Here is a 24,516-nt window from a genome sequence, read left to right as displayed (position 1 = left end):
ATCCATACGGTCAAGACTACCAGGCAGTCAAGAAGATACTTGGGAAGTCCGCCCGTCAGCTGTCCCTCCAGCACCCAGACATCCTCCAACTCAAGCAAAATGCACAGCACATGGACAGACGGATTGGGACAACAATCTTTGTAAAATGTTCATCATGCCCTCACTGTATTCAAAATCCCATCAAGACATCACCAGAACTAATGTCCACCCTAATGTCATTCCCCTCCCCAAGTCCCAGTCCCAGTCCCTCCCATCCCGGACACTTTACTACATATAAAGAATCACTACAAATCCCTGTCAATCCATGTCAACACCTCCCCCTCTACATCAGTAAGGGCTTTGGAAGATGTGCAGAAGATAAATATAATTATGTGTTCACCAGTAAGGCTGCATAATTAAACAAGTCAAAGACTGCGCCTGAACCACTGCTGATTTGCGATGCACCTGATTGCCTGTTAGAAGGCAAACCTCAGAAGGAGGACTGGGCAAAATGTGAAGTCTCTGGTGGCTGGATGCATTATAAATGGGTTGGACTGGAAATCCACCACCACCACCCAGGACAAACTACATTTTGTCCTTTCTGCCAAGCAAAGTTCAAGTAGAGATCTGCAATGATTGATGGGGAAGTCTGGGTCAACACTACAATTGGTGGTGACGTGAAGGTATTAACAGTCACAGCGTTAAGATATAGTCGCAAATATGCCTTTTTGTATGTCCTTTGAAGCAATTCCATTACATTTGGTAACTTGATATAGAAGTATAAATTGCTGAAGAATTTTTGTTTTCTAGCAACCTAGTACTAGATTTTATTTAGAACCCCTTTCAGAAAGGCTCTGAGGCATTTGGAGCAAATCTATTACGTGGATGGAAAAGGATTTAGTCTGGTTCATGTGCCATTCAAAACATTTGGCACAGAAGGGGACGAAGATGGTACAGGCTACAACGAGTGGAAAGAGGGGAGAAAATATCACAGTTCTGATAGCTGCGGATGCAATTGGTCAACCTCTCCCTCCTTTTGTGATTTTCAAAGGTCACCGGTTGAATCCTGGTCTTGCAATTAAAATGCACCAGCTGAAACATGTGAATCAGAGCTCGTTCCCTGATGATGTGGAGCTGTTTGAAACCTGGTTTGAGAAGCAGCTCCTGGCCAAGATACCCCCCAGCAAGACCAGTGATACTCATTCTCAATGGTCACAGCTCACCCATAATTTTGTAACACACTCGGGCTTGCCAAAGCAAACTCAGTCCATTTATTCTGCGTATCACCTAATACCAAAAACCAAACACATCCACTGGACAAGGTAGTTCTCAGATCCATGAAGGTTGACTACAATCATTGTCAATCATTCATGCAGGATAATCCAAATAAAGTCATCAAGAGGTGTGACTTCTGTGAAATATTCAGGGAGGTGTACAATAGAGACCTGACAATGGCAAATATCATCAGTGGTTTAAAGCCACAGGGGTGCATCCCTACAACCCAAGTGCCATAAGTGTCAGGCACTTGCAGTAATCCTCTATCAAGACCCATCTGGAAAGAGAGACTCTGGGTCCAGATGAGTCACAAGAGATGGGCCAAGAGGATGAAGAGCCTCAACCAGCAACAGACAAAGGGCAGTCGGCCCAGTCTGACAGTCAGATCAGACCTTCTTCTGCAACAACCAATACAGCTATCGACCGTCCAAGAACATCTGCTGATTGCAGTTCCAGTGCTCCTGTCTCATTGCTACATTCAACTCCATCTCCATCATTTCCTGAAACCCTCAAAAGACCCCTCATTCAGAAAACACTGAAGTGCAAGAAAAAAAATTGAGGCATGTGACTGAGTCAAGGCTAATGACAGCTGATGGAATTCCGGAAGAGATGGAGGAGAAGCAACAAAAAGGAAGAGCAAGATGCACAGGAGGAAGCACAAAAACAGGCAGAAGAAAAAAAAAGAAAGAGGATCGTGAAAAGGAAAAAGCAGGAAAAGCTAGTAGCAAAAATTTTAAACAATCACAAAAGACATGGCAAACAAAACAAAACAAGTAAAATGAAATCTCAAAAGTGTGTGGAGCCTATAAATGTATTGATGCAAGATGAGAGAAAAGATACTCAAAACAACTCTGGTGGATTTAATGGCTTCCACTTTGATGATGATTGGTAGCTGTGCACTGGATGTGCTCGCTACTGGAATGAAACATGGACAGGACTAAGGAAGGTCTCTGAATTGGAGAATATTCAATGCAAAGACTTTGACAAATGATCAATAAAAAAATCGTTTGCCACTGAATTAGGAGTACACATGTAGGTCGTTTGAATTATTTCATTTTTTAACGAAAATTGAATGAGTCCATTTTCTTTTCTTCTTGTGTGAGATCTCCTTCAACATAAATTTTCTATACAATATTGGCGAAGTATTTTTCATTTTTCTTCATGTCTCTGTTTCTCAACTTAGTGAATAATTTTGTATCATAAACTATGGCAAATGGGTTATATGTATTATTACTTTTGTTATTGCTGTGCTAAATGCCACACTGAAAATATTTTATTATCTACACATAAAGTTAAGATTCAATAATGTATAAAGGTGTAATGGGAAAGTAACTACCCTGGTATATTTGTTATATATTGTAGGGTAGACCGGGGTTAGTTGGAACATGGGGTAAGTTGAAACATTGAAATTTTCTTTAAAGCCTGTAAAATAAATTTATGCAATACTTCCCTCAATTCATTGCTATTAATAATACAAGTGTTGAATTATTAAAATGTTAATATCTAAATAAACTCCAAAATAAAATACATGATTGCTCTGTTGATTATTCTCTTTTTTGTAATGCTTAGGTAAATGCTGAAATGTCCCACTTACCATAATTTACCCCTACACTAGAAATTTCCTGATCCATGTGAATCATGGAGGATCTACTTCCCCCTGTGTTGTTTGAATATCCTCTAAAAGACACTTCAGTCTCTTGGTAACACTAACAATATGAGATGTATCACTTAATCTCTTCACAGCTGCATTGATGGCCCTGGTAGTGTCCATGCACTCCTGTATCGCTTCCTTCCGCCTCGCTTCAGAATCGTCTTCCGAATCCTTCGGAGCATAGGTTTCCATGGAGACAATAAACGCATCATCCAGGGCGAAGATAGGATTATTGTGATATAGGGGGCTCATATTCTCCCACTGCCACGATTCAAAGTGTTGGAAAACAGCGCAGAAGTGTTTGCAGGGTAGGAGATGGGTCTGCCAGTCGCGGCAGGTACAGCGCGGCATGACCGCACCCTCGCCGAATCGTAGGGTGTGGCATTCATTGGCGTACTGTACCACAAATAGTCCGTTCCCATGATCCACGATGCTTCCTTTAGGAATGTCATTCTGCATGCAATTTCTGATGTGATGGACTATGGCTCTTGGTCGGTTCTGCAGGAACTTTGGAATCTGAGCGTTGCTATGGCTGTAGCCTGCAGATGATCTTGCATTGCGTTCAAGGTATCTGTATAAATTGACGATCAAGTTGACAAGGATATGATTTAGTTGCGAACATTAAATTGACAATATCACTGGAATGTGACATCTGGGCCCCGCCTTACAAAGAGTTAATATAGATCCAATCAACCACAACTATGGAAAGCCAACAACATCATTACCTTTAATGCATGTTTGCTCAAAATGTTTTCTAGATATGCTGTAAATTCATATATTTATTCATTTCTTAAAAAGTCAGTGTGGTAACTGTGCTTCTCTTAGTTTATAAAGGACATTGTGCAGTTTTTGGGGTAGAAAAAATTATGACATCTGTGGATGTCTATAGAGTTGACACTGATTGGATCAATCGAAACGCTTTGCACGATGGATGGGCCCCTGTTCTACAAATTACAAAAGAGATTCATGACCACAGAAAAATGAAATAAGATCCAGACAACATTTTTTCATTAGTGGAAAAGTTGTTAAAGGACTAGTCCACCCCAACAAAAACTTGATTTGAATAAAAAGAGAAAAAATCAACGAGCATAACACTGAAAATTTCATCAAAATCGGATGTAAAATAAAGTTATGGCATTTTAAAGTTTCGCTTCATTTCACAAAACTGATGACATCACTCACTATTTCTTTTGTATTTTATTATATGAAATATGAAATGTTTTTATTTTCTTGTCATTGTCATGTGAAATGAAATTTCATTCCTCCCTGAACACGTGGAACTCCATTATTTTAACATTTTGTGCTTCAGGCAAGGAGGTCCTGATCATCTAATTCGTAAAAAATTGAAATATTGTATAATTCAAACAATAAAAAACAAAAGAAATAGTGAGTGAGTAACATCATCTACTCTCTCATTTGGATGTAGCTGGCTCGTTCTTGTAACTATTTTGTTAAAAATAAGCGAAACTTTGAAATGTCATTACTTTCTTATTTTACATCCGATTCTGATGAAATTTTGAGCATTGTGCTTGTCTGATATTTCTCTATTGATTCAAATCAACATTTTTCTGAGGTGGACTTGACCTTTAAATACAAGGTTTTTTATGATTTGTGTTTTATATTGGTACTAAAGAAATATTCAACTACCTAAAAACAAATCTGGGGTCATGAATCCTTGTCATAGAAACCCCATAAAAAATTGTACTAATTACGTTCTCTGGCTTTCTGGTCCTTAAGACTAGTAACATATCAAATAAATTATGTCCAATAATTAAACGATTATGCTAATTATGTTAATTTAAAAAAAATGCTGAAGGTTGCCAAGGTGGCAACCAAGCTGAATTTACTTTAATAGCCATCTAGAACTGGAATAAAAAAACAAGTGGAATGCCTCTGGCCGTCTCACCTGCATCACGCAGTTCAATATAGCAGCAGTGCTGACTTTGAAAACTACTCTAGCTCGCACAAGATGTTCAGTGATACATAGTTACTCTTATGTCCACTTTTTATGAACTAGACCAATAAACTTACAGAGATATGATGGTTATTCAACAGATACACCCAATTCGGCCAAAGTTCATTGACCTTTGACCTTGGTCATGTGACCTGAAATGCGCACAGGATGTTCAGTGATACTTGATTACTCCAATGTCCAAGTTTAACGAACTAGACCAATAAACTTTCAAAGTTATGATGGTAATTCAACAGATTTCCCCGATTCGGCCAAAGTTCATTGACCCTAAATGACCTTTGACCTTGATCATGTGACCTGAAACTCGAACAGGATGTTCAGTGATACTTGATTACTCTTATGTACAAGTTTCATGAATCAGATCCATAAACTTTCAAAGTTATGATGGTAATTCAACAGATACACCCAATTCGGCCAAAGTTCATTGACCTTTGACCTTGGTCATGTGACCTGAAACGCGCACAGGATGTTCAGTGATACTTGATTACTCTAATGTCCAAGTTTAACGAACTAGACCAATAAACTTTTAAAGTTATGATGGTAATTCAACAGATACCCCAGATTCGGCCAAAGTTCATTGACCCAAAATGACCTTTGACCTTAATCATGAGACCTGAAACTTGCACAAAATTTTCAGTGATGCTTGATTACTATTATGTCTAAGTTTCATGAATCAGATCCATAAACTTTCAAAGTTATGATGGGAATTCAACAGATATCCCCAATTCGGCCAAAGTTCATTGACCCTAAATGACCTTTGACCTTGGTCATGTGACGTGAAACTCATGCAGGATGTTCAGTGATACTTGATTAACCTTGTGTCCAAGTTTCATGAACTAGGTCCATATATTTTCTAAGTTATGATGACATTTCAAAAACTTAACCTCAGGTTAAGATTTCGATGTTGAATCCTCCAACATGGTCTAAGTTCATTGACCCTAAATGACCTTTGACCTTGGTCATGTGACATGAAACTCTAATAGGATGTTCAGTAATACTTGATTAACCTTATGGCCAAGTTTTATTAACTAGGTCCATATACTTTCTAAGTTATGACGTCATTTCAAAAACTTAACCTCAGGTTAAGATTTGATGTTGACGCCGCCGCCGCCACCGCCGCCGCCGCCGTCGGAAAAGCGGCGCCTATAGTCTCACTTTGCTTCGCAGGTGAGACAAAAACATTGTACAACTTTTCCAGGTCTTATACATGGCCTATAGGGTCATCTACTGGACTAATTTCAAGTCAGCTATAGGAGTATGTAGACACATGGGAAATTATAAAGTCTGTCAAGAAGTATGCAGACTTGAATGAAGAAAAAAAATTTGTTTTCATAAATGGCAAGTTCACCCAAACATAAATTTGATTTTACTAAAAAGCAGAAAAATAACAGGAATATACATAGATTAAGATTCGGCAAATAGATAAACAAAATTATGGATTTAAAGTTTGATTCTGTGTTGACACATGTAAGCAGCTCCTTAATGTGTTGGGTAATACATGTATATTCTACAAAAATGTCAGTTTTCCCAAAAATTGTATATGATTTTACTTGTGCATTTGTGACATCAGAGATCAGACACATCGATTAATACCTGCTATGAGGAAAATATTTTCAGTCATCGTGAACCATTAAAAAATTGATATTTATGAAATTCTTATAACGTTCCATATGGGGCAAAAGCTTGCATATCAAGTCATAGATTCAAAACTTTAAAATAAAACATATCTCTCCAACATTTGATGAAAATTTGTCAAACCTTTAATATTTTAATAAAATTTGTCTGCTTTTATAAAAATATCTTCATGATCTGGGTGAAATTCCCTTTTAAAAGATAACAATAAAAAGAAGAAATAAAATAAACAATCTAACAAAAGAAGTGTATAGAAACTTACTTTCTATATGATTCTGGGAAGAAATTATTAAGAAGTCCTGCCACCAGATCTTTGATGGAACCATTGGTGTAAGGTTTGATGACATCATATTTAAATATTTCATTTTGTTTATCTAACCCTCCAGCAGCATGCACAGTGAAGTAGAAACTCTCATCTTGGAAACAACGCACCCATCTCTGCACAAAAACAAAATTAAAATGCATTGATCACATCAATATTTCAAAGAAAGAGGTTTGACAGTAGAGACATTGATACACTCAAGTTCAGTCAGGTCAGTCAAGCTGACCTTCTATAAGTCTAATAATTGGCTAAGTGGAACGAAGCAATCTTACATGTCAGAACATGAATTATTTACATAATCCCAGTTGAACTCCACTCCAAATCAAAGATATTTCTGTGGTACAAAGATTCTTCTTTGGCAGATTCCCCCTGTATTGGGTTGTGTTGAAAGAGTGCACAGCATGCCAAAAGAAGGGACTGGTTTTTCCAGGATTTCATTATCACAATCATAATTCCTGGAACCCAGAAACATGGCATGCTTTCTACAGTTTTACCTCAATCAGAATCAGTTCTAAAAAAAAAAGGCCTGTCAATATTCTAGGGGCAGCGACAATTATCCAGAGGGCACGTTTCTATATTACAGCACAAATGGGAAAAATAAGTAAATATCTCAAAAGCCAATGAGGGGGCATTGAGTCTAGTCAACAGGACAACAGTCATGGCCATTGATGAGCTGGTGAGCTAGTTACAAATGGACGCTGATGAGTGCAATGGAAAGAATACTTCATCAGATGAAATGATCCATTCAACAAGGCATAGCCGAGCTGAATGGATCATTCATTTCATCTTTCACCGAATGCTTATTCGGCATTCTCTCCATTGCACACACACACAAATAAATCATTTATTTTATATGACACTATAAAAATAGATATCTGTTATTTAATTGACATTTATGCATTTGGAAGCAAAATTACATGCAGTGCACGCACAGTCTCGTGTACAAACACGAGTGTATTTACGTGTAGCGCCGTTGGTCTCAGCAAGTGCAATGGACAAATTCGCATGGATCCTGAAATGAACGGATGACATTGTAAAATGGGTTGAATGATTGACATCAAACAACCAACCAAATAACAAAAATCTATCTAGGTGGCATATGAATTTTAAATCGCAGAAATAGTAAATAATAATCAAAATAGTATATTTTCCCACCTTTGCTTGAGGAAGCCAATAATTTGAAAATGCAGAGCATTCTTTCATATCACTGTTATTGAGCAGCTGGCCCATTAAGTCTTCATACTTTCCAATGGTGTCTGCATGTGCCATACGGCGGAGCATTGGTAAGATAATCTCCTTTTTCAGATGTGGAGTCTTTGAAAAAAGCTCAGACCACGCCCTCTCGCAATGAACATTGGACAGGCTGACAGTATAATCTATCAAAGTAAAAAGAAGAAAAATGTGGTGTCAAATTATTATAGTACCTTTCATTAGCTGACACAAAAGCGAGTTTTCGCAATTGCAATGGGGACAAATTCTAGAACATAGTAAAAGCATTGAACAGCTCAGCGATCTTTGCCACAACTGGTGAACTGAGACAGCAGATCATCCTAAGATTTGGATCTGACAAAAATTGCAAATATTTATTTTGTCCAGAGTCACAGACAGTACGGCTGTTTTGATTACCTGACTTTTAACAAAGACTGCTTTGTCAAGAAGGGCTTTAGATAATAGATGATCCACCTACTAGACAGCATCTGTGTAGTGGTTGCAAAATCTTCCTTAGTGATATTAAAGAGCACGTCATTATTTATTAATATCAACATTTACTTTGCTTTCAGTCGCTTGGAAAATCAGGTTGATGAAGAATCATTGAAATTGGAATCAATCAGCCACCAGGTTTGAGGGATATGATAGAATAAACAGGGGAGAAAGGCAGAGGAGAAAGAGATGAGATAAAGGAGAGAATGAAGAGGGAAGAAGAGGAAGGTGTTTAAAAAAAAGAAAGACATATGAGATGGATGGAAGAGGGCAGGGGGGTCATTAAGGTATCTTGTCAAAAATCTGCACAGCGTCTTTTAGCAGGAATCCCGCTATAAAGGCACAATGGCCCGAATTCACAAAATTGGTTTTGAAAACCCACAGTTGAATCCATCGCATATGCAGATTTTCTGAACAAATTACGCTTAATTTGGCGTGCATCGTGCGTGTGTATAAAACATATCCAATGCTAATGCGCGCTTTTGTCACAGTGCGCCAAATTGACGCCTGTTACGGTTGAGTCCACGGCTTGAAGAGTGGACTCATTATTCAAAACAGTGGACTCATGAATAAAATAGCGTGGATAACCATGGCAACAGGCGTCAATTTGGCACACTGCGACAATAGCGCGAATCAACATTGGACACTTTTCAATGCATGCGGTAAAATAAGCGTAATTTAAACAGAAAATCTGCATAAACCATGGACTCAACCGTGGGTGTTCAAAACCACCTTTGTGAATTTGGGCCAATGCGTCTCTTCATAGCAGCTTTCCTGCATTCCCTATTGATTTTTTCTATGTGTGAGAAATGGGATAAAATGATGCTTGTGGGATTCCTGCGCGAAAGATGCAGATTTGACCTTTGACACGCTACCTAAGCAATAACACAAAATCGACGTAATTCAGCAAATAGGATGGTTAATTGCCAATTCGTCTACTGCCAACACGTCCACTCACCTCATGGTCTACTTCCATTTCGTCTAATGCCATTCCGTCCAAAAACATTTTGTCTCACAACTATTTGGTCCTTTAACCATTCGGTCCAATCATCACTTTGTCTAATCACCATTTCATCTATGACCATTTCGTCTCACAACCAGTTGGTCTAATATCCATTTCATTTTCATTCATTTTGCACAATTTAACACTTAGTCCAATTAGACCAAATGATACAGTATAATGGACTAAATGGCTATTGCACGAATTGCTAATTAGACGGAATGGCACGAGACTGAATGAAATTAGACCATGTGGTGAGTGGACGAACTGATGGTAGACCAAATGATAGTAGACGAGTTGGCAATTGGATGAATTGGCATGAGACAAATTGTAAAAAATAAACCAACAGGATTATACAGAATTAATTCCATTTTATATCAAGAACTACCCCCCCTCCACTCCCCCCCCCCCCCCACATACTATTATTTTACAAACCTGGAAAGCATGCTTCCACAGCTTGGACATCCGGTACATCTACCGCAAAGTGAGATGGCATCCAGCTCGGGTTCCATTTAGCAAAAATATCCAAAGCCTCTTGAACCTTATCAGGCTCCTCTGTCTCTACAATAAAGGCACCAACTGCAACATACGCAACATTAGTCCTCACATACAGAAGATACAGAAACCTTGACCCCTCAAGGACACGGTGGACGGCATCTAGGAGGCAGAACTGGTTGCCATAGCGATTTAAGAGTCTACTCTGCCAGGTAGATTGGTAGCAGAAGAGTAGCGGATGCTTGGGAGAGTTTGGTCGATGGAGAAGCAGATCGCTGGGGCAGCGTTTCCTCATCGTGTTGATAAATTCAGACATGCTGTCCGGGTCTTGGTGAGCCTTGCGTTTCACGGAGGCCATTATGTTGCTGATGTCTGTGTTTGTAGGCATGTATCTTCGGCGGAGAGTGTCTGTTATGTGCAACTCTTTGTGCAGGAAGGTGATGATGTGCTGCTTCATCTCGCTGACCTTGACGACCCCGCCCCGGGTGAGAGATCGCACCCTCTCTACCACTTCTGGAATGGTTGGTTCGCGTAGACCAGCAGCCTGTTCAAATCAAAGTAATGATGAACATGAAAATTTTGAAACTTCTGCAATTACTTATATATATATATATATATATATATATATATATTTGAAAATATTCTGTTGGTTCATATTAACCCCCAAAGTATTAATGATAGTATATTTTTTCATGCTTAGTGTATTTTCATAATTCTACTTTGATTATGTTATGTTTTATATTGTTTTTATGCAAAAGTTATGTACAATTCAGCTCTTGTTGCGAACAGTATTGAAATAAAATACCATTATTATTATAAATAATATGATCAAGGCCAGTGGCCTATGCATGGAAGGGGGTGGTTACAGGGGTTCAAACCCCCCTCCCTAAATTGTTTTGAAGACCTTTTTGGGGGGTTGGGAAATATAAAATTGGTGGCAAAGACTTTTGGGGGGGTTTTAAAAATATCCTATTTGGAGGTACGCAAGAAAACATACAAAGAATAACAAAGTTTTTAGAGTGTGATAAAGGAATGATGTTAGAAAAGAAACTTCAGTCAAGACTTTAAAATCTTTTATGAATAATGAACAATTTCTCAAATTAAAGACAAATACCAGTTGTGATAACAATTACAAAATGAGATCAATGAGAATGCAATAAAATTACCACCAAAGTGTTTGTATGTATTAATAAAAAAATATGTGCCAAATAGCTCTGGAAGAAAATGCGTGATTGCTGAGAAATGAGCAAAACAAGCACAGAAATCCATCAAATGTCAGGTATTTTTCCAAGCAATATTAATACACTGTCCAACATATGCTTTTCTGTGTTAGTGATCATCAGAATTACCGGTTTTGAGTTAAGATTTCATGACTTCACATGATAAGTTTACATTTAAATACACCAGATTTACATAAAGTGAAACCTGTCTGTAGTGACCACCCAAAGGAAACACAAAATGTGGTCTTTATAGACAGGTCCTTATACACACTATCTTCCTCCCGAGGAATCAAACTAAGTGGTCACTGTAGGTAGGTGGCTGCTATAGACAGGCGGCCACTAACACAGGTTTGATTGTATATGATAATATGGTGACAATTAACCTTGATTTAGAATACCTTCTCATGAAATAATTGTTTGCTGCAACTACCGTACTGCCCTCAAGACCATTTGAGATGAGACCAAACAAGGAATTAGTCAAAGCCAGAGACTTACATAGATCTAGATCTAGTTAAGAGTACCTCATTCTTTATGGGATGTCCTTTATGATCCTCATCCTTGGGAAACAGAGCATAGAACTCTGATTGTTGTTGAGGTGTGTGACCCTTGGCTAGCATCTTACGAAATTCTGCAGAAGCGATCCGCTTTGTCCACTCCTTGTTTTCTTTCACCTGGGTGGGAAGTAGTGACGAAAAATAAAGTCTCCAAATTTATTGAGAGCTCATTTGGTTGGGGGGGGCTAAGAAAAACTTTAATCCCCCCCAAAAAAACCTTCCATTATGTGTTTTGCTGTCACTGTTCTAGTCATATATACTGCAGTTTCCATCCATTTTTAAATACATATTTACAGGTATTCATCATCATTAATTACTTATATTTTAATTTAATATTTGATTAATTGATTTATTAATTTGTTTATTCTACCTACTGACCGACATACTTACCATAGATAATAATCGTTCACTTATCAATTACATACTTGTTTTCACACTTACCAAGTTTTATACTTATATATATATATACACACATGTACATATATCAATCAATTAATTACTTAAATGTCTCTTTCTTTTTATTTTCTTACTCATCGTCTAATTCATTCATCAACATCTTTTAATCATCTGTTCATACTTCTTCTTTTTTTAAATAAAAGGATAATCTACAAATACACAACTTAAGAGAGCCTAATCAGAAATATATACATTACCTTAATATCTTGCAATCTTGTAATCTGTATAATAATGATAGTTGCCGGACAGCTAACTTTCTTTGTCCGTTGTAAAAGCGCTTGCTTCTTCCTGCTCTTAGATTTCGATTCCTGAATAAAGAACAATTGCAATATTCCTTTAGTTTTCATCAGTTGTAGATGGACAAAAGAAACATCAAGACGAGGTGTACGAAGAGGTGTACTAGGAGGTTATTTTATAGTAATATATTAGAAAATGAACAATGTATGCAGTTACTGCAGAACAGTTTTAAAAGTGGGGGGCTGGCCATGCAAAAATCGTAATCAGATGGACATTTTTACTGAATTTTATTTTGTACAAGGATTTGGAAACAGTGGGGGGTGGGGGATCACCCACCCCTATCATGAATTTGCCCTCAAATAGTCTGGACACAGTGCGAACCTGGCAATAACAACTGTGTTCATTTATTCAGAAAGAGCCCGCAATACTGGAGAACTTCATTGATGAATTCAACATACGAGATACTGAGATCGAGTCCGGATCAAGCCACTCAAACAATCTTCTCTAATCGGGGGTGCGTCACAAACAGTTAAGTATAACTTTCAATCATGCTTATAGATTAATGCGCAGCAGTGCGCATCCTCTTAGCACAATTTGACCAAAGCGGTGATGCCTTTTATACCGCACTTAACTGGGAAATTTAAGTTTGACTCTAGGTCACATTTAAATCTTGGAGAGAAACCCCTACCGGTAGTCCTTGACCTTTCATGAATGGAAATAATCCGCATCCAGTCCACATCCAGATATCCATTTTCAACACCAAAATAAATCTTGAATTCACCCAGCATCAGAGATGCCAAAGTTCAAAGACTAGCTGGCAAGTGATTTTAAGCAATTTAGAGCCATGATGAAGTTGCGTGGCATTGCCAGGAGTTGTGTATTTGGCTTTCGGGTGTCATGTACATAAGGGGAAAAAAAAGCAATCAGAGAATGGACAAGAACTCCTAATAAAAGAGTCTTGAGCCTAATGCAAGGGACTTGGCTTGTCTGGTTATAGTGTAAAATCTTACCCTTAATTTCTCTGCTTGAATGGCATACTTTTCCTTCTGTCTGATATTCCTATCCTTTCCCTGGTGGCATTCCATAGTCTTGCGGCCGACCGCGACAAAAGGAACTCCTGTAAACGGAATCTTGCACGGGTGCTGGTCCTCGTCATATTCCCAACGGAGACGAAATGAAGTTTTCTCGCCAAAGTCGTAATCTGTCAACATAATCAGTGAAAATTAACTACACTCTTCTGAAAGAACCATCAGAGAGAGAGAGAGAGACGGCGTTGTGTGATTGCGAATTAAGAAAAGGGGCACATCCATGCTAAACCCCCCCTCACCCTGTCCAGAATTTACTTTTGGAAATGAGAACCCTTTTTCACGTTAAAGCCTGTGTATAGCCTTTGGTAAAGGGTCAATAATGTGATTGATATTCGAATATCATCTAATATGACAGTCTTACTGTAGTGTAGAGACCGTTAGATATTTTTCCAACTGCACTTCTCTGAAAAAATTTCACAAATATTCAAATCTTGGATACATAGCGCCCTCTCTCGGCGATGCTTGTTTTAAATTTAAAAAAATGGGCATTCAAGCACTTATCTTATAAATTTAGTGATTAGATATCCAAAAGTTACAAAGAACATATCTTGAAAGTTTCAGCCCATTCCATGATTTGGAATAGGATTTAATTGAAAGACAAAAACACACAGATATTTTAATTTGATCGGGTGACCCGATCAAGTTAAATTTCCATGTAAAATCGCAAAATTTATCCTGTAAAACACATTTTCATTTCATATCCTCCACATCATAACTGTTATAGGGCATATCCATTCATATTAGCTAGCAATGAATTGGAATAGTGATAGGTGCATTTTGGTGGATTTACCAAAACTATACACAAGCTTTAAGCGGTCTTGTAGCTAAAAACAAGCTGACGTTTGTGCACAAAATATATGACCCCACTCAAGAGTTCCAATAGCAACAAGACCACTGTAATATTAGTGATGTGGAAGCCAGTTCAAACATAGTGATGAGAACACCAGCGAAGTGATCTTCTAAACTGATTTCCAAAACTACTTCAAGTTCAAAAGAGATCAGATAAAGAAATGAGGTGAGAACAGGGTTTAAGCTGCATGTAGGTGAATTAAAGAACCCCAAATCAGATCGAACCGAAACTAAATGGACAGATCAAAATCAAGCCCAACAATGCATAACTTGAGGTACCTCAGGCGATGGTTTGTGTAGGTCCACTACATTTCACTACCACTACACTACGCTACACTCACCTGAACCCTTGAGACCAAAAACTTGCTCTCATACTCTGAGTAACAAAGGTGTCACTTTATGTGGGGAAAACATAAAACTCATGCACCAAAATTACCTTACGATTGGTAGAAAACGCGTTTTCTTACTTTTCATTCTAATTTCACCTTGTGTCCATCCTCCGATCAGTCTCAAAATTGGTGATATAGAGCGAGTACCCAGTTTTCTCACACCTATTACTTCACTGCCGATTTCAAAACATTGAAAACGCAAATTAAGCATCCACGAGGATCGCAGCTCAAGATCAAGAATATTCATGATATTCCTATAGATTGATATATGATGTATGAAGTTGCAAAACGATCCCGATCTATGGGAATATGCATGAATGAGCATTAGAATCATGCGTTTTGCAAGTTTTGTGCACGCAAGTTTGCGCCCTTGTTGCTAATGCTAATGACAATTCGCCCCTGTTGCTAAAGGCATGATTTCTTTGAAATTCATTATCTTGAAGCAGATATTGAATGAGATCTTCAATTGCTGAATATTCTCCCAATCTTTCTCTGTAATGTCTTTGGAATGTCTCATTTTGATGTTTTTGCAGAAATACCGCATACAACAATAACTTACATTAGCTCCCTACCTCGCCAGGGCAGGAGGCTCCTACATGTAGGCTAGCTCTTTGCACGCTGAATTAATTTTGGGGGATAATAATGACAATTGTTTCCACGTTAGTTTCTTTAATTCAAGAAATGCGTATTTCACCATTGATACTTATTATTATCATATAGGTGTAATCCAAGAACTACATTATGCCCTTTTTATTAGCTTATCTAATTTGAATGTAGGGGAGAAAACTAATTATTACGATTGTTGAATTGTACGAATGTGCAAAATTGCAACATCAGTGCACAAAGGGCTAGAGAGTAAAAATCTTTCACTAACGTGTGCCTAGTCTCCACAGAGCCAGGGAGTGCGTCCCATTCATGTGCGTGTATTACGAAAAAAACTGAATTTTCGCCCCTGAGATTTCTATTTTCCTTCTAAAAGTAAAAGATCTAGTCCTAAATGATGATGTAAATGGGATAGGGGTCGACATCTTCATTTCAGACATTTAGTTCATACTAGAGTAGATGTTGATTTCATTTTTAAAAAAGAATTAATTAAAAAAACGAGAAAAACATTTTGAGAAGACGGGGAAAAAACTTGGTGGTGGCGATGTTTACGTCGCCATCTTGTTTTCTATGTTCTTCGCCAAGCTACAAGAAGAACAAAGAGAATAAGATGGCAACGTAAACATTCGCAGCAAGTTTTCCCCGTCTTTTCAGTTCATTTTTTTACTGAATTCTTATTTTTTTAAATGAAATCAATATCATATAAATGTGGGAAATGAAGTTGTATCCCATTTACATGATTTAGGGCTAAGTCAAGAAAATTTTCAGAACATGGATTATCAGAGCTACACCAAGTCTCACGCATAATGCGTGAGACTCAAGCATTTTGCATTTTTGGACTCTTGTTCATCCCCTCAAATCTGTCTGCAACTATCACAGCCTATCCCCATATACATTGTACACAATGTCTGTGATCTCACTCAGATTCACAGAAAATCTCACGCATAGCTGGTCTTTGAACTTGGCATCTCTGGATTATTATGGCCCCTGCCCCTGGGCCTGGCCCTGCAGCTAATGCATAGGTCTACTCCAGGACCGGTGTAAGCACGATGTCCTACCCGGCCAGGCCTGGCTGAACGCAGGGCCAGCAAACTGACTCTTCCCGTCGACAAAACTCAAAACAGTTTTTAACTTACCCTTCCCAAATGCTTTGTCCTTGTTTAATACCACGAATTTCACCCTTGAGGACTCTTCAATCTCCTCTATTCTCTGTTTCAATGCATCCAAGTCAGAAAAGAAGATTGGGTTGGCCATTTCTGAACTATTAAATTAGCCCCCATCAATCATAACATGCTGTTTTTCTACTTCATGCGCATGTGCGACACTGCGTATGCAGCGCAGCGCATGATGATACGCAGAATCGCATATCGAGAGATCGAGAGGGGGCTGGGGGGGGGGGGCTGGATGGAGGTATTGATCAATGTTTACCACCTGTGGAAGTGTTAATCATCGATTGATATAAGTTTGCCTAATATAAAATAATTGGCAAGTTTCCAGGAGTATTTCCAGTAGATCGTTTAATTATGAAAGAAATTGGTGTGGTGTAGAGCCCCCTATATAAGAGCAATTTGACGAAATTTTGCGTTTATGGACCAATTAACTGCTTGCTTGCATACCAACTTGAGTGCATAAACTGGCATACTGGGGAGGGGCCACTTGAGCCCCCCCCCCCTCGGCTTGCCCCTTCCCAAAATAGTTTCTTTACCAAGAACTGAAAATAAGAATAAGAAGAAAGGAATTAAGGAAAAGGGCATATATGATGTTGTAATTTGTCACAAAATTAGATTTGCATTGTAAAATGATTTGGGGTTTTGCTCACTCTTATGCATTGTAGAAAAAGCGAGTGTGAATAAAATTAATATTCTCATAGCCTGCAAATTAAAGGACACGTTTGACCATAAAAGAAACAGTTGACCAAGGGCGCCGGAAGTGCCCCTGAAAGTAGAAAAAAAAATAAATTCTTTAAGGACAAAAGCAAACGAAGGCACTTTTCTGCCTGAAAATTGTCATTTCCATTGTCAAAAATGAAAAAAATTTGCCCCTGACGGGGCAAATACATTATCATAGTAAGCCTCGCGTCTTTCGACGAAAAGTTCCTCTGTGAAACATACCTTTGATAAGCCCCTTTTCCATCTTATTACAGTGTGATAACGTTTAACCTTTTAATGAATACATTTCAGACTAAAAGCGAATGGCAAATTGATAGTGGTCCACCAATGATTAGGTTTATAACTCTATGATGCTGGCTGTGTCGTCTAACAAGCGCGCGGTCGCCCAGAAACGCTCAGACCGGACCCGTATCACTAACGCGCGTTAACACTAGTTACTCGAGCGACATATGGAATCTATAGCTGTCAAGCCCAGAAACCATAACATCTCGAGAAACTTGTTTCAATTATTTCATTTTCAACTAAATATAAATTGAGTTAGTACAGTGCTAACAAGTCAGTGCCCTAAAGAAAATACCAAGGTCATTTCAACTCAATATAGACATGTTATCAGAAAATTACACGCAGAATAATCATGTGTAGAGGATTATAATTTATAATTTGTGAAAATGGTGAATCCCACTCGAAAGCAACTTGAGATAATGTTTAGCCAAGAAAAAATAAAATCATCTGTGAAAGTGTCTTCTTGACCGGACTCATATTATCCGAATAAAAATGTAAATAAAGAATAAAAAAAAAATAAGCGTTACAGTACTGCTCTACTATAAAAAAAATCTTAAGATATTTTCACAGCCCCGTATTTTCCTCTAGTCCTTTTCATTGGCATGATTGGAAGGCGTTTTGTCTGATACTATTTCAGCTCATATGATATAGCACTTATGTATTTTAGATTCCAAAACTTCTTCCCATTACCTGTTACTAATCAGATCGTGATGGCAGCTATGTTCTCTGGTTCATCCCAGCTTTTGTTATTCATGGACGTTTGCAAAAAAAGGGAAAAAAATCCGGGAGTGGGTGGGGCTGCAAGACCTAAATTTTCGAAGAAACTTAAGAGCGAGGGGGTTTGTGATGGGGGAGCTTAAACATTTTCTAGAATAAAATTGAAGGATTTCGTGCACACTTTTGGTGAATTTTGTGAATTTTGCCCTCTCGATCGGCGGCCCCCGGCTGCGTACGGTCATGTTTGTCATCTTAAAGTCTTTAAGAGGCCTATATTACATTGTTTTGAAACAATTTCGTTTGCAATAAGGCTCGTAATTTGCTGGAACTGCGACCCTGATCATGAAGAAACACCAGTCTGGGTCAGAAGGGAGGAAACAGAAGGAGCAAAAAGAACTCCAAGACTGTTTAATTCTCAAGAAATTTATTTTTGAATGCTCTTAGAACGCAACTTTTATACTCCATTTTTACTTAAAGTCCTTACCGTGGGGGGGGGGGGTCATGTGTTCGTCAGTGGGGCATTGTCAGTTACCTTTGATTTTTCATATTGCCCATCATAGTGTTCAATTGAATTCTTTGAGCTTTTCTTTTCATTCAAATCAACTGGGGGAGGAATGTAGTAAAAAAATGGTGGAGATTTTTTGTTTTACCTGATTGCTAAGAAAGTATGAATGCTTGTAAGCAATCAACCAGAGGACCAACTGCTTAAGGTCCTCTCCGAGGGACATGGGGCGGTATTCTGAGGTCATTTTATCTTTAAAATATTTTATTTTATCTCTTAAAATGAAATTGGTATTCTGAGATGACATTTTATCTCTCAGATAAAATCTAAAATTTTATCTTGCGTACAAATTTTATCTTGCGTATCTATGATGATACGCAACAGAGCGGTGGCAGCGGCGTAGACATACCCATCGCGTATCTGGACATTGCAACGCGGATGATGTGCTTGCGCCCAATTTACTTTGAAGAAAAAAAAAACTTAAAAGAGGGTAGGGGCTATTTTATCTCCGCGACGTTGATTTCGTCAATATTTCTACATGAATTAACTCCAAATATTGACATGAAAATGAAGAAAAATGATATATTCATTGAGAACAACACCTTAAAGTTATTCCTGTACAATTAGGAAGTATTTCATAAGACTTTTCTTGACTAATATTGTCTTTGAAACGATGCTTGAAAAGATGCGAAATAGACTTCGAAAAAAAGATGAGAGTATTGTCATTTTTGTTCAAAAGAAATCTCTGAAAGACGCGTAAGCGTATTGTGCAAGCGTATGTGAAGTCAATAAATTGACGCAATCTCACTTCTTTGCCACACCTCCTAGCGGAATGGATTTCCATTGGTTGAGTGATATCAGAGAGCTATAAAAGCGCGTTTCTAATTGGATATTGATTAAAAAATAGGTGTGTCTTACAGAGATAAAATGAAGATAAAATTGTTCTCAGAATACCGATTCGGAGAGATTTTAAGGGTATTTTATCTCACTGATTTTAACGGAGATAAAATATTTTATTTTATCTGAGATAAAATGGATCTCAGAATACCACCCCTGGTAATGAGGATTATAATGCCTTACCAAAGGGTACTAGCGCACCAAATGGGAATCGAACCTATGGGTCACAGGAATCTGAAACTACCGACTGAGCTATCGCACCCCCTGGTTGGATTCTGGGTAGAATTGAAAAGACATAACAATATCCCTTCAAGTCCCATATAGCATGGTTACAATTCTTGTTCTGAATCCAACCTGATTATATAAAGGGGAATCCAGCCTTGGTCATAACATGTATCGGAAAAGAGAAAAATAAATAAAACAAAATCAGAATGGTGAAAGTTTGAAAGAAATCATAAAAGCAATAAGAAATTTACAGCTGCTTTAAAATTGAGGTCCTAAGACTATGTAGATTTCAAATTGGCAACTGGGTAAGTATGATGGGGTGTCCAAACTTCGCGCACTTTTCAAAAATATTCATCAGGCTTAATTTTGTTCACAAAATGTTCATAATTTATACAAAACCAATTCAAGAAACAGTTACCACATTGACGGCAAGATCATAAACTATAAAATCATGGACGAAAATGTAAAGTAGGTCAAGGGGTTTCGCCAGTATCGCGATCTCAAAATTCTATTCCGATCAGCGAATGCGGGCTGTGCTGGAAAACCGTTCAGAAAAAGTGTGACCTAACTTCGCGCACCAAAGCTTTTGTGGAGATTTAAACAAAAACTCAAGTTCAAAAAGTGAAATATTTATATCAGAATGATGACAAAATGCTATGGAATCGGTTAGTACCACATTTAACTCACATTTTTGATGATTTCTGCTTGCAAAATGGTGATATCGTGATGCTTGTTGATTTCTTCAAAACGGGCACCAGCGATGACAAATTTGCCGATCTTTTGCCAATATTTTCATGAATACTGAACTCATCCTAAAGAAACTTTCACCAAAGGGTAATTTTAGGTCGCTTTTCACGTTAATGTTATCAGATTTTAAGGATATTGGCTAGTTTTTGAGATATTGACCGTCCGCGAAGTATGGACACGCGCGAAGTTTGGACTCACTGCCATATATTATGACAAGGGGCAATTAAAACTTTCCCATAGGCCATGAACTTAATTATCCGGGATTTGTGGTTTTCGCCTAAGTATCCATTCCCCTAGGGCAGTAATCTATATATTACCCTAGTAGTAAATTTTTAATGTCCTCATGAAAGAAAAATATAATTTGAAGTGGAACTTAAAAAAAAAAATACATTTGGCTATTTTATGTTTTTTAGTACCTGGAAGAGTAGTCCTTGACTCGCAACCAGTGTTTTCACAGCTCAAAAGTAAATTTCCTGCAACTGAAACCCAAATTTCCTGAAATTCATAGATATTTCCTGGAATTTTCAAGATTGATTTTACACGAAAATCGGGCAATAATACAGCGAGTCTAAATTCGCCCTAGGTGGCCAAAATCAAGGATTTTTGCAGTTTTTTGTTCACGCCCTCTTTAAAAAAAGGAACAAAATTACAAATGCGAGCGCGGAGCGCGAGCGGAAAATTTTGAGCTACCGTACGTATGGCTGTCAAAACACTATTAAAATATAACCTGAATATCATGAATATTGATAATTTCTGTTTGTTATTTAATTGTAATTTTCGGATTTCCTGAAATTTCCTGTAATATTTTCATTTCCCTAACCTTTCCTGGAGAAAGTCAAAATTTCCTGAAATTTCCCGAATTTCGGGAAGAGTGGAAACACTGCTCGCAACACTATACATCACATATGCGGCCAATTTGAAGACTCCATGGGTATAGTTTTAAAAAATCATTATTTTCTTATTGTTGGTCCGATATTGTTCAAACTTTCACCTATCGACTTAATCTGATTTTTACTTTTCCTCTACAAACATGCAAGTTTTTATTTGGGTTGGATTGCCCTTGGGGGAGTAGCTTAATACACACTCTTTCACATTAGTCTGTGACACCCACTGATCTCTCCCCTACCTGGATAGGAACAATAACGCTGATTGGCCTATTCCGTGTTGAAGCACCGGAAGTTGGTACCTCCGCACGCCGAGTTCCCCCAAAAAGCCAAAATCGGAGTAGAGTCTGGTACACGGCAATAGTGTCAATTATTAATTATACTTTCCAAATCAACTCTTATAACAGCACTTTTCAATGTGAATTTATACCTGATACAAATTTTAAGATGTCGTCCTGTGCCACGTATAATTGCACTTATTGTGACGACCGTGGAAACAGAGGAAATGGGATTACTTTTCACAGATAAGACAAGCTGGTGAACTGCATAGTTGTAGACTTTATGTAGTCCCATGTGCTCAAATACATGTGTGGTAATTCTAAATTACCAGAGCAAGTTTCCAAAACTTTAAAACTCCGGGGGGGGGGTTATCGATTGTTGTGATTTCTCTGGAAGAGTGATGAATTCAAACCATGATTCAAATAAATATTCAGTTTATTAATATTCACAAATGTCACCAAGTTTTATGAGTTTATCAATCATGTTTGGACAGAAGAATATCACGACTGAGAAAGTTAAGACTGAAAATCTGCCGTTTCGGAGGAGTTTAAAAAAAATTTTTTGCAAGCATAGATCCTGACCGAAATAGACTGATTTTTGGGACAAGGACTGGATCTACAAGGTATTCTGAAAATTGTTTATCTTTTATTTGTGAAAGGACAATAAAATTTACAAGCTATAGGTACATGTACGGTATAGGACTAGGACTTTAGGGGGCTTATGTAACTTGTTGCATGTGAATTTGTGATAATTTCTCTATTTCTCTGTCAACAATAGATCGAATTATTTTTTCCAAGAACTCTTTTTTTTTAAGTAGGCCTACGTAAAAAATACATTAAGCTACAGAGACGGATTTACAGACCAGTTCAGAAATTTCACAGAACTTATTTTGAGATGCCGAATGTCTTCAAAGAAAAAATGTCTCGGTGGAGCAAAAAAAAGGGGGGGGGTTATCAACCAGAAATTTATGGGGATGACGCAATAAAAATAATCTGACAAGCAAAAAAGGGTTATCAACCCAAATTTAGGAAGGGATGCAAAACAAAAGAAATAATCTGACAAGCATCAACAAAGGGTTATCAACCAGAATTTCAGGGCGGACCACAACGATTTTAGGGGGGTCCACCTGAATTTAGGGGGGATGCAGGAAAAAAATTTACAAGCAAAAAGAACAAAAAAAAAGTTGTCAACATAAATTTTGGGGGGTCTGTCCCCCACCTAAAATTTAGGGGTACAGGACCCCCCCCCCCCGCTTCCTACAGTGTATATGAACAAACTGGGTAGAGGATAATTGAAGAGGGTCGATCGATGTGACAGAAGGAAAGAGAGAGGGAGAAGGTCAAGTCCACCTCAGAAAAATGTTGATTTGAATCAATAGAGAAAAATCAGACAAGCACAATGCTGAAAATTTCATTAAAATCTGATGTAAAATAAAAAGTTATGACATTTCAAAGTTTCGCTTATAAAAAAAAATAGTGATATGAATGAGCCAGTTACATCAAAATGAGAGAGTCAATGATTTTACTCACTATTTCTTTTGTGTTTTATAATTTGAATTATACAATATTTCAATTTTTACGAATTTGACGTTTAGGACCTCCTTGCCGGAAGCACAAAATGTTAAAATAATGGAATACCAACCTAGATGTGCATATAACTGTTTTGTGAAATGAAGCGAAACTTTAAACTGCCATAACTTTCATATTACATCCGATTTTGATAAAATTTTCAGGGCCTTATGCTTGTTGATTTTTTTTCTTTTTATTCAATTCAAGTTTTTGTTGGGTGGACTTGTTCTTTAAAGGGCGAGTCCACCTCATGAAAATGATTATTTGAATAGAGAGAAAAACACACAATAATGCTCAAAATTTAATCAAAATCAGAAATAAAATATGAAAGTTATATTTTCAACGTTTGAAAACGATGAATTTTTCGGTGTTACACTTGTTTGATTTTTTTTGGGGGTGGGGGGTGGGGTAGACTTAAATTAAAGGGGGGGGGGTTCAAGCTCAGTGTTATAAGCCTTCATAACCTAGAAAGTCCTCGCCAAATCGATCCTAAGATGGTTATTTGGAAAACCTCCAAAATACCCCTAGACAAGTCAAGGATTTCATCCATTCTTCCGTAGGTGAGAAAAACACCAACCCCTTCAAAATTATGTTTCCGAATTGTATACTGGGAAAGTACCATGGTTTCAAAAAAATTGCGAATTCTAGCACCTTAAATATATGAAGTTTTGTATAAAAAGCAATGAGTGCTTCAGTGTGCAGACAGCTAGCGTATCGCTCACAATGCACATGCTAATGGAGCGATCGCGTTCCTTTTGGGGGAACTGGTATGGCGGACAATAGAACTCGCGGGCTTCAAACAAAGGACCCTCCCCGCATATCCAGTTAGGGGAGAGATCAGTGGTGACACCCTAACTCACTTGCATGGGTCTTATATTTCAAGTAGCCCTCCCCCCCCCCCCCCCCCCTTCACTCTTGCATGGCACCACTTAAGAGTTCTCCCCCCTCCCTCCCACATAAAAATAAAGAGCAATGATGTCTTGCTAAGTAAAATTGAGATAACTTTCGGAATGCATCGCAATGTTGAAGTAAAATCATAAGCACGCACTAAATGATTAATCAGGCTTATGGTACAAAAAAATAAAACATTCCACTATAAAGTA

General features: G+C 37.9%; 1 protein-coding gene across 1 annotated transcript; it reads right to left on the bottom strand.

The window, feature by feature from the left end:
- Window positions 1-2,786: 2,786 nt before the first annotated feature.
- On the bottom strand, window positions 2,787-16,677 carry LOC121425724. The gene is made up of 8 exons (XM_041621893.1): window positions 16,560-16,677; window positions 13,505-13,695; window positions 12,455-12,565; window positions 11,769-11,918; window positions 9,968-10,571; window positions 7,987-8,207; window positions 6,772-6,947; window positions 2,787-3,476 (listed from the first exon to the last, which is right to left on the bottom strand). Exons 1-8 carry the CDS (start codon window positions 16,675-16,677, stop codon window positions 2,891-2,893), a joined length of 2,157 nt encoding a protein of 718 aa, XP_041477827.1. The 3' UTR covers window positions 2,787-2,890.
- Window positions 16,678-24,516: the final 7,839 nt, after the last annotated feature.

The sequence above is a fragment of the Lytechinus variegatus genome, chromosome 12 (genome assembly GCF_018143015.1).
Source record: "Lytechinus variegatus isolate NC3 chromosome 12, Lvar_3.0, whole genome shotgun sequence".
Taxonomy (NCBI): Eukaryota; Metazoa; Echinodermata; class Echinoidea; order Temnopleuroida; family Toxopneustidae; genus Lytechinus; species Lytechinus variegatus.
This window is presented reverse-complemented; position numbering and strand designations above follow the sequence as displayed.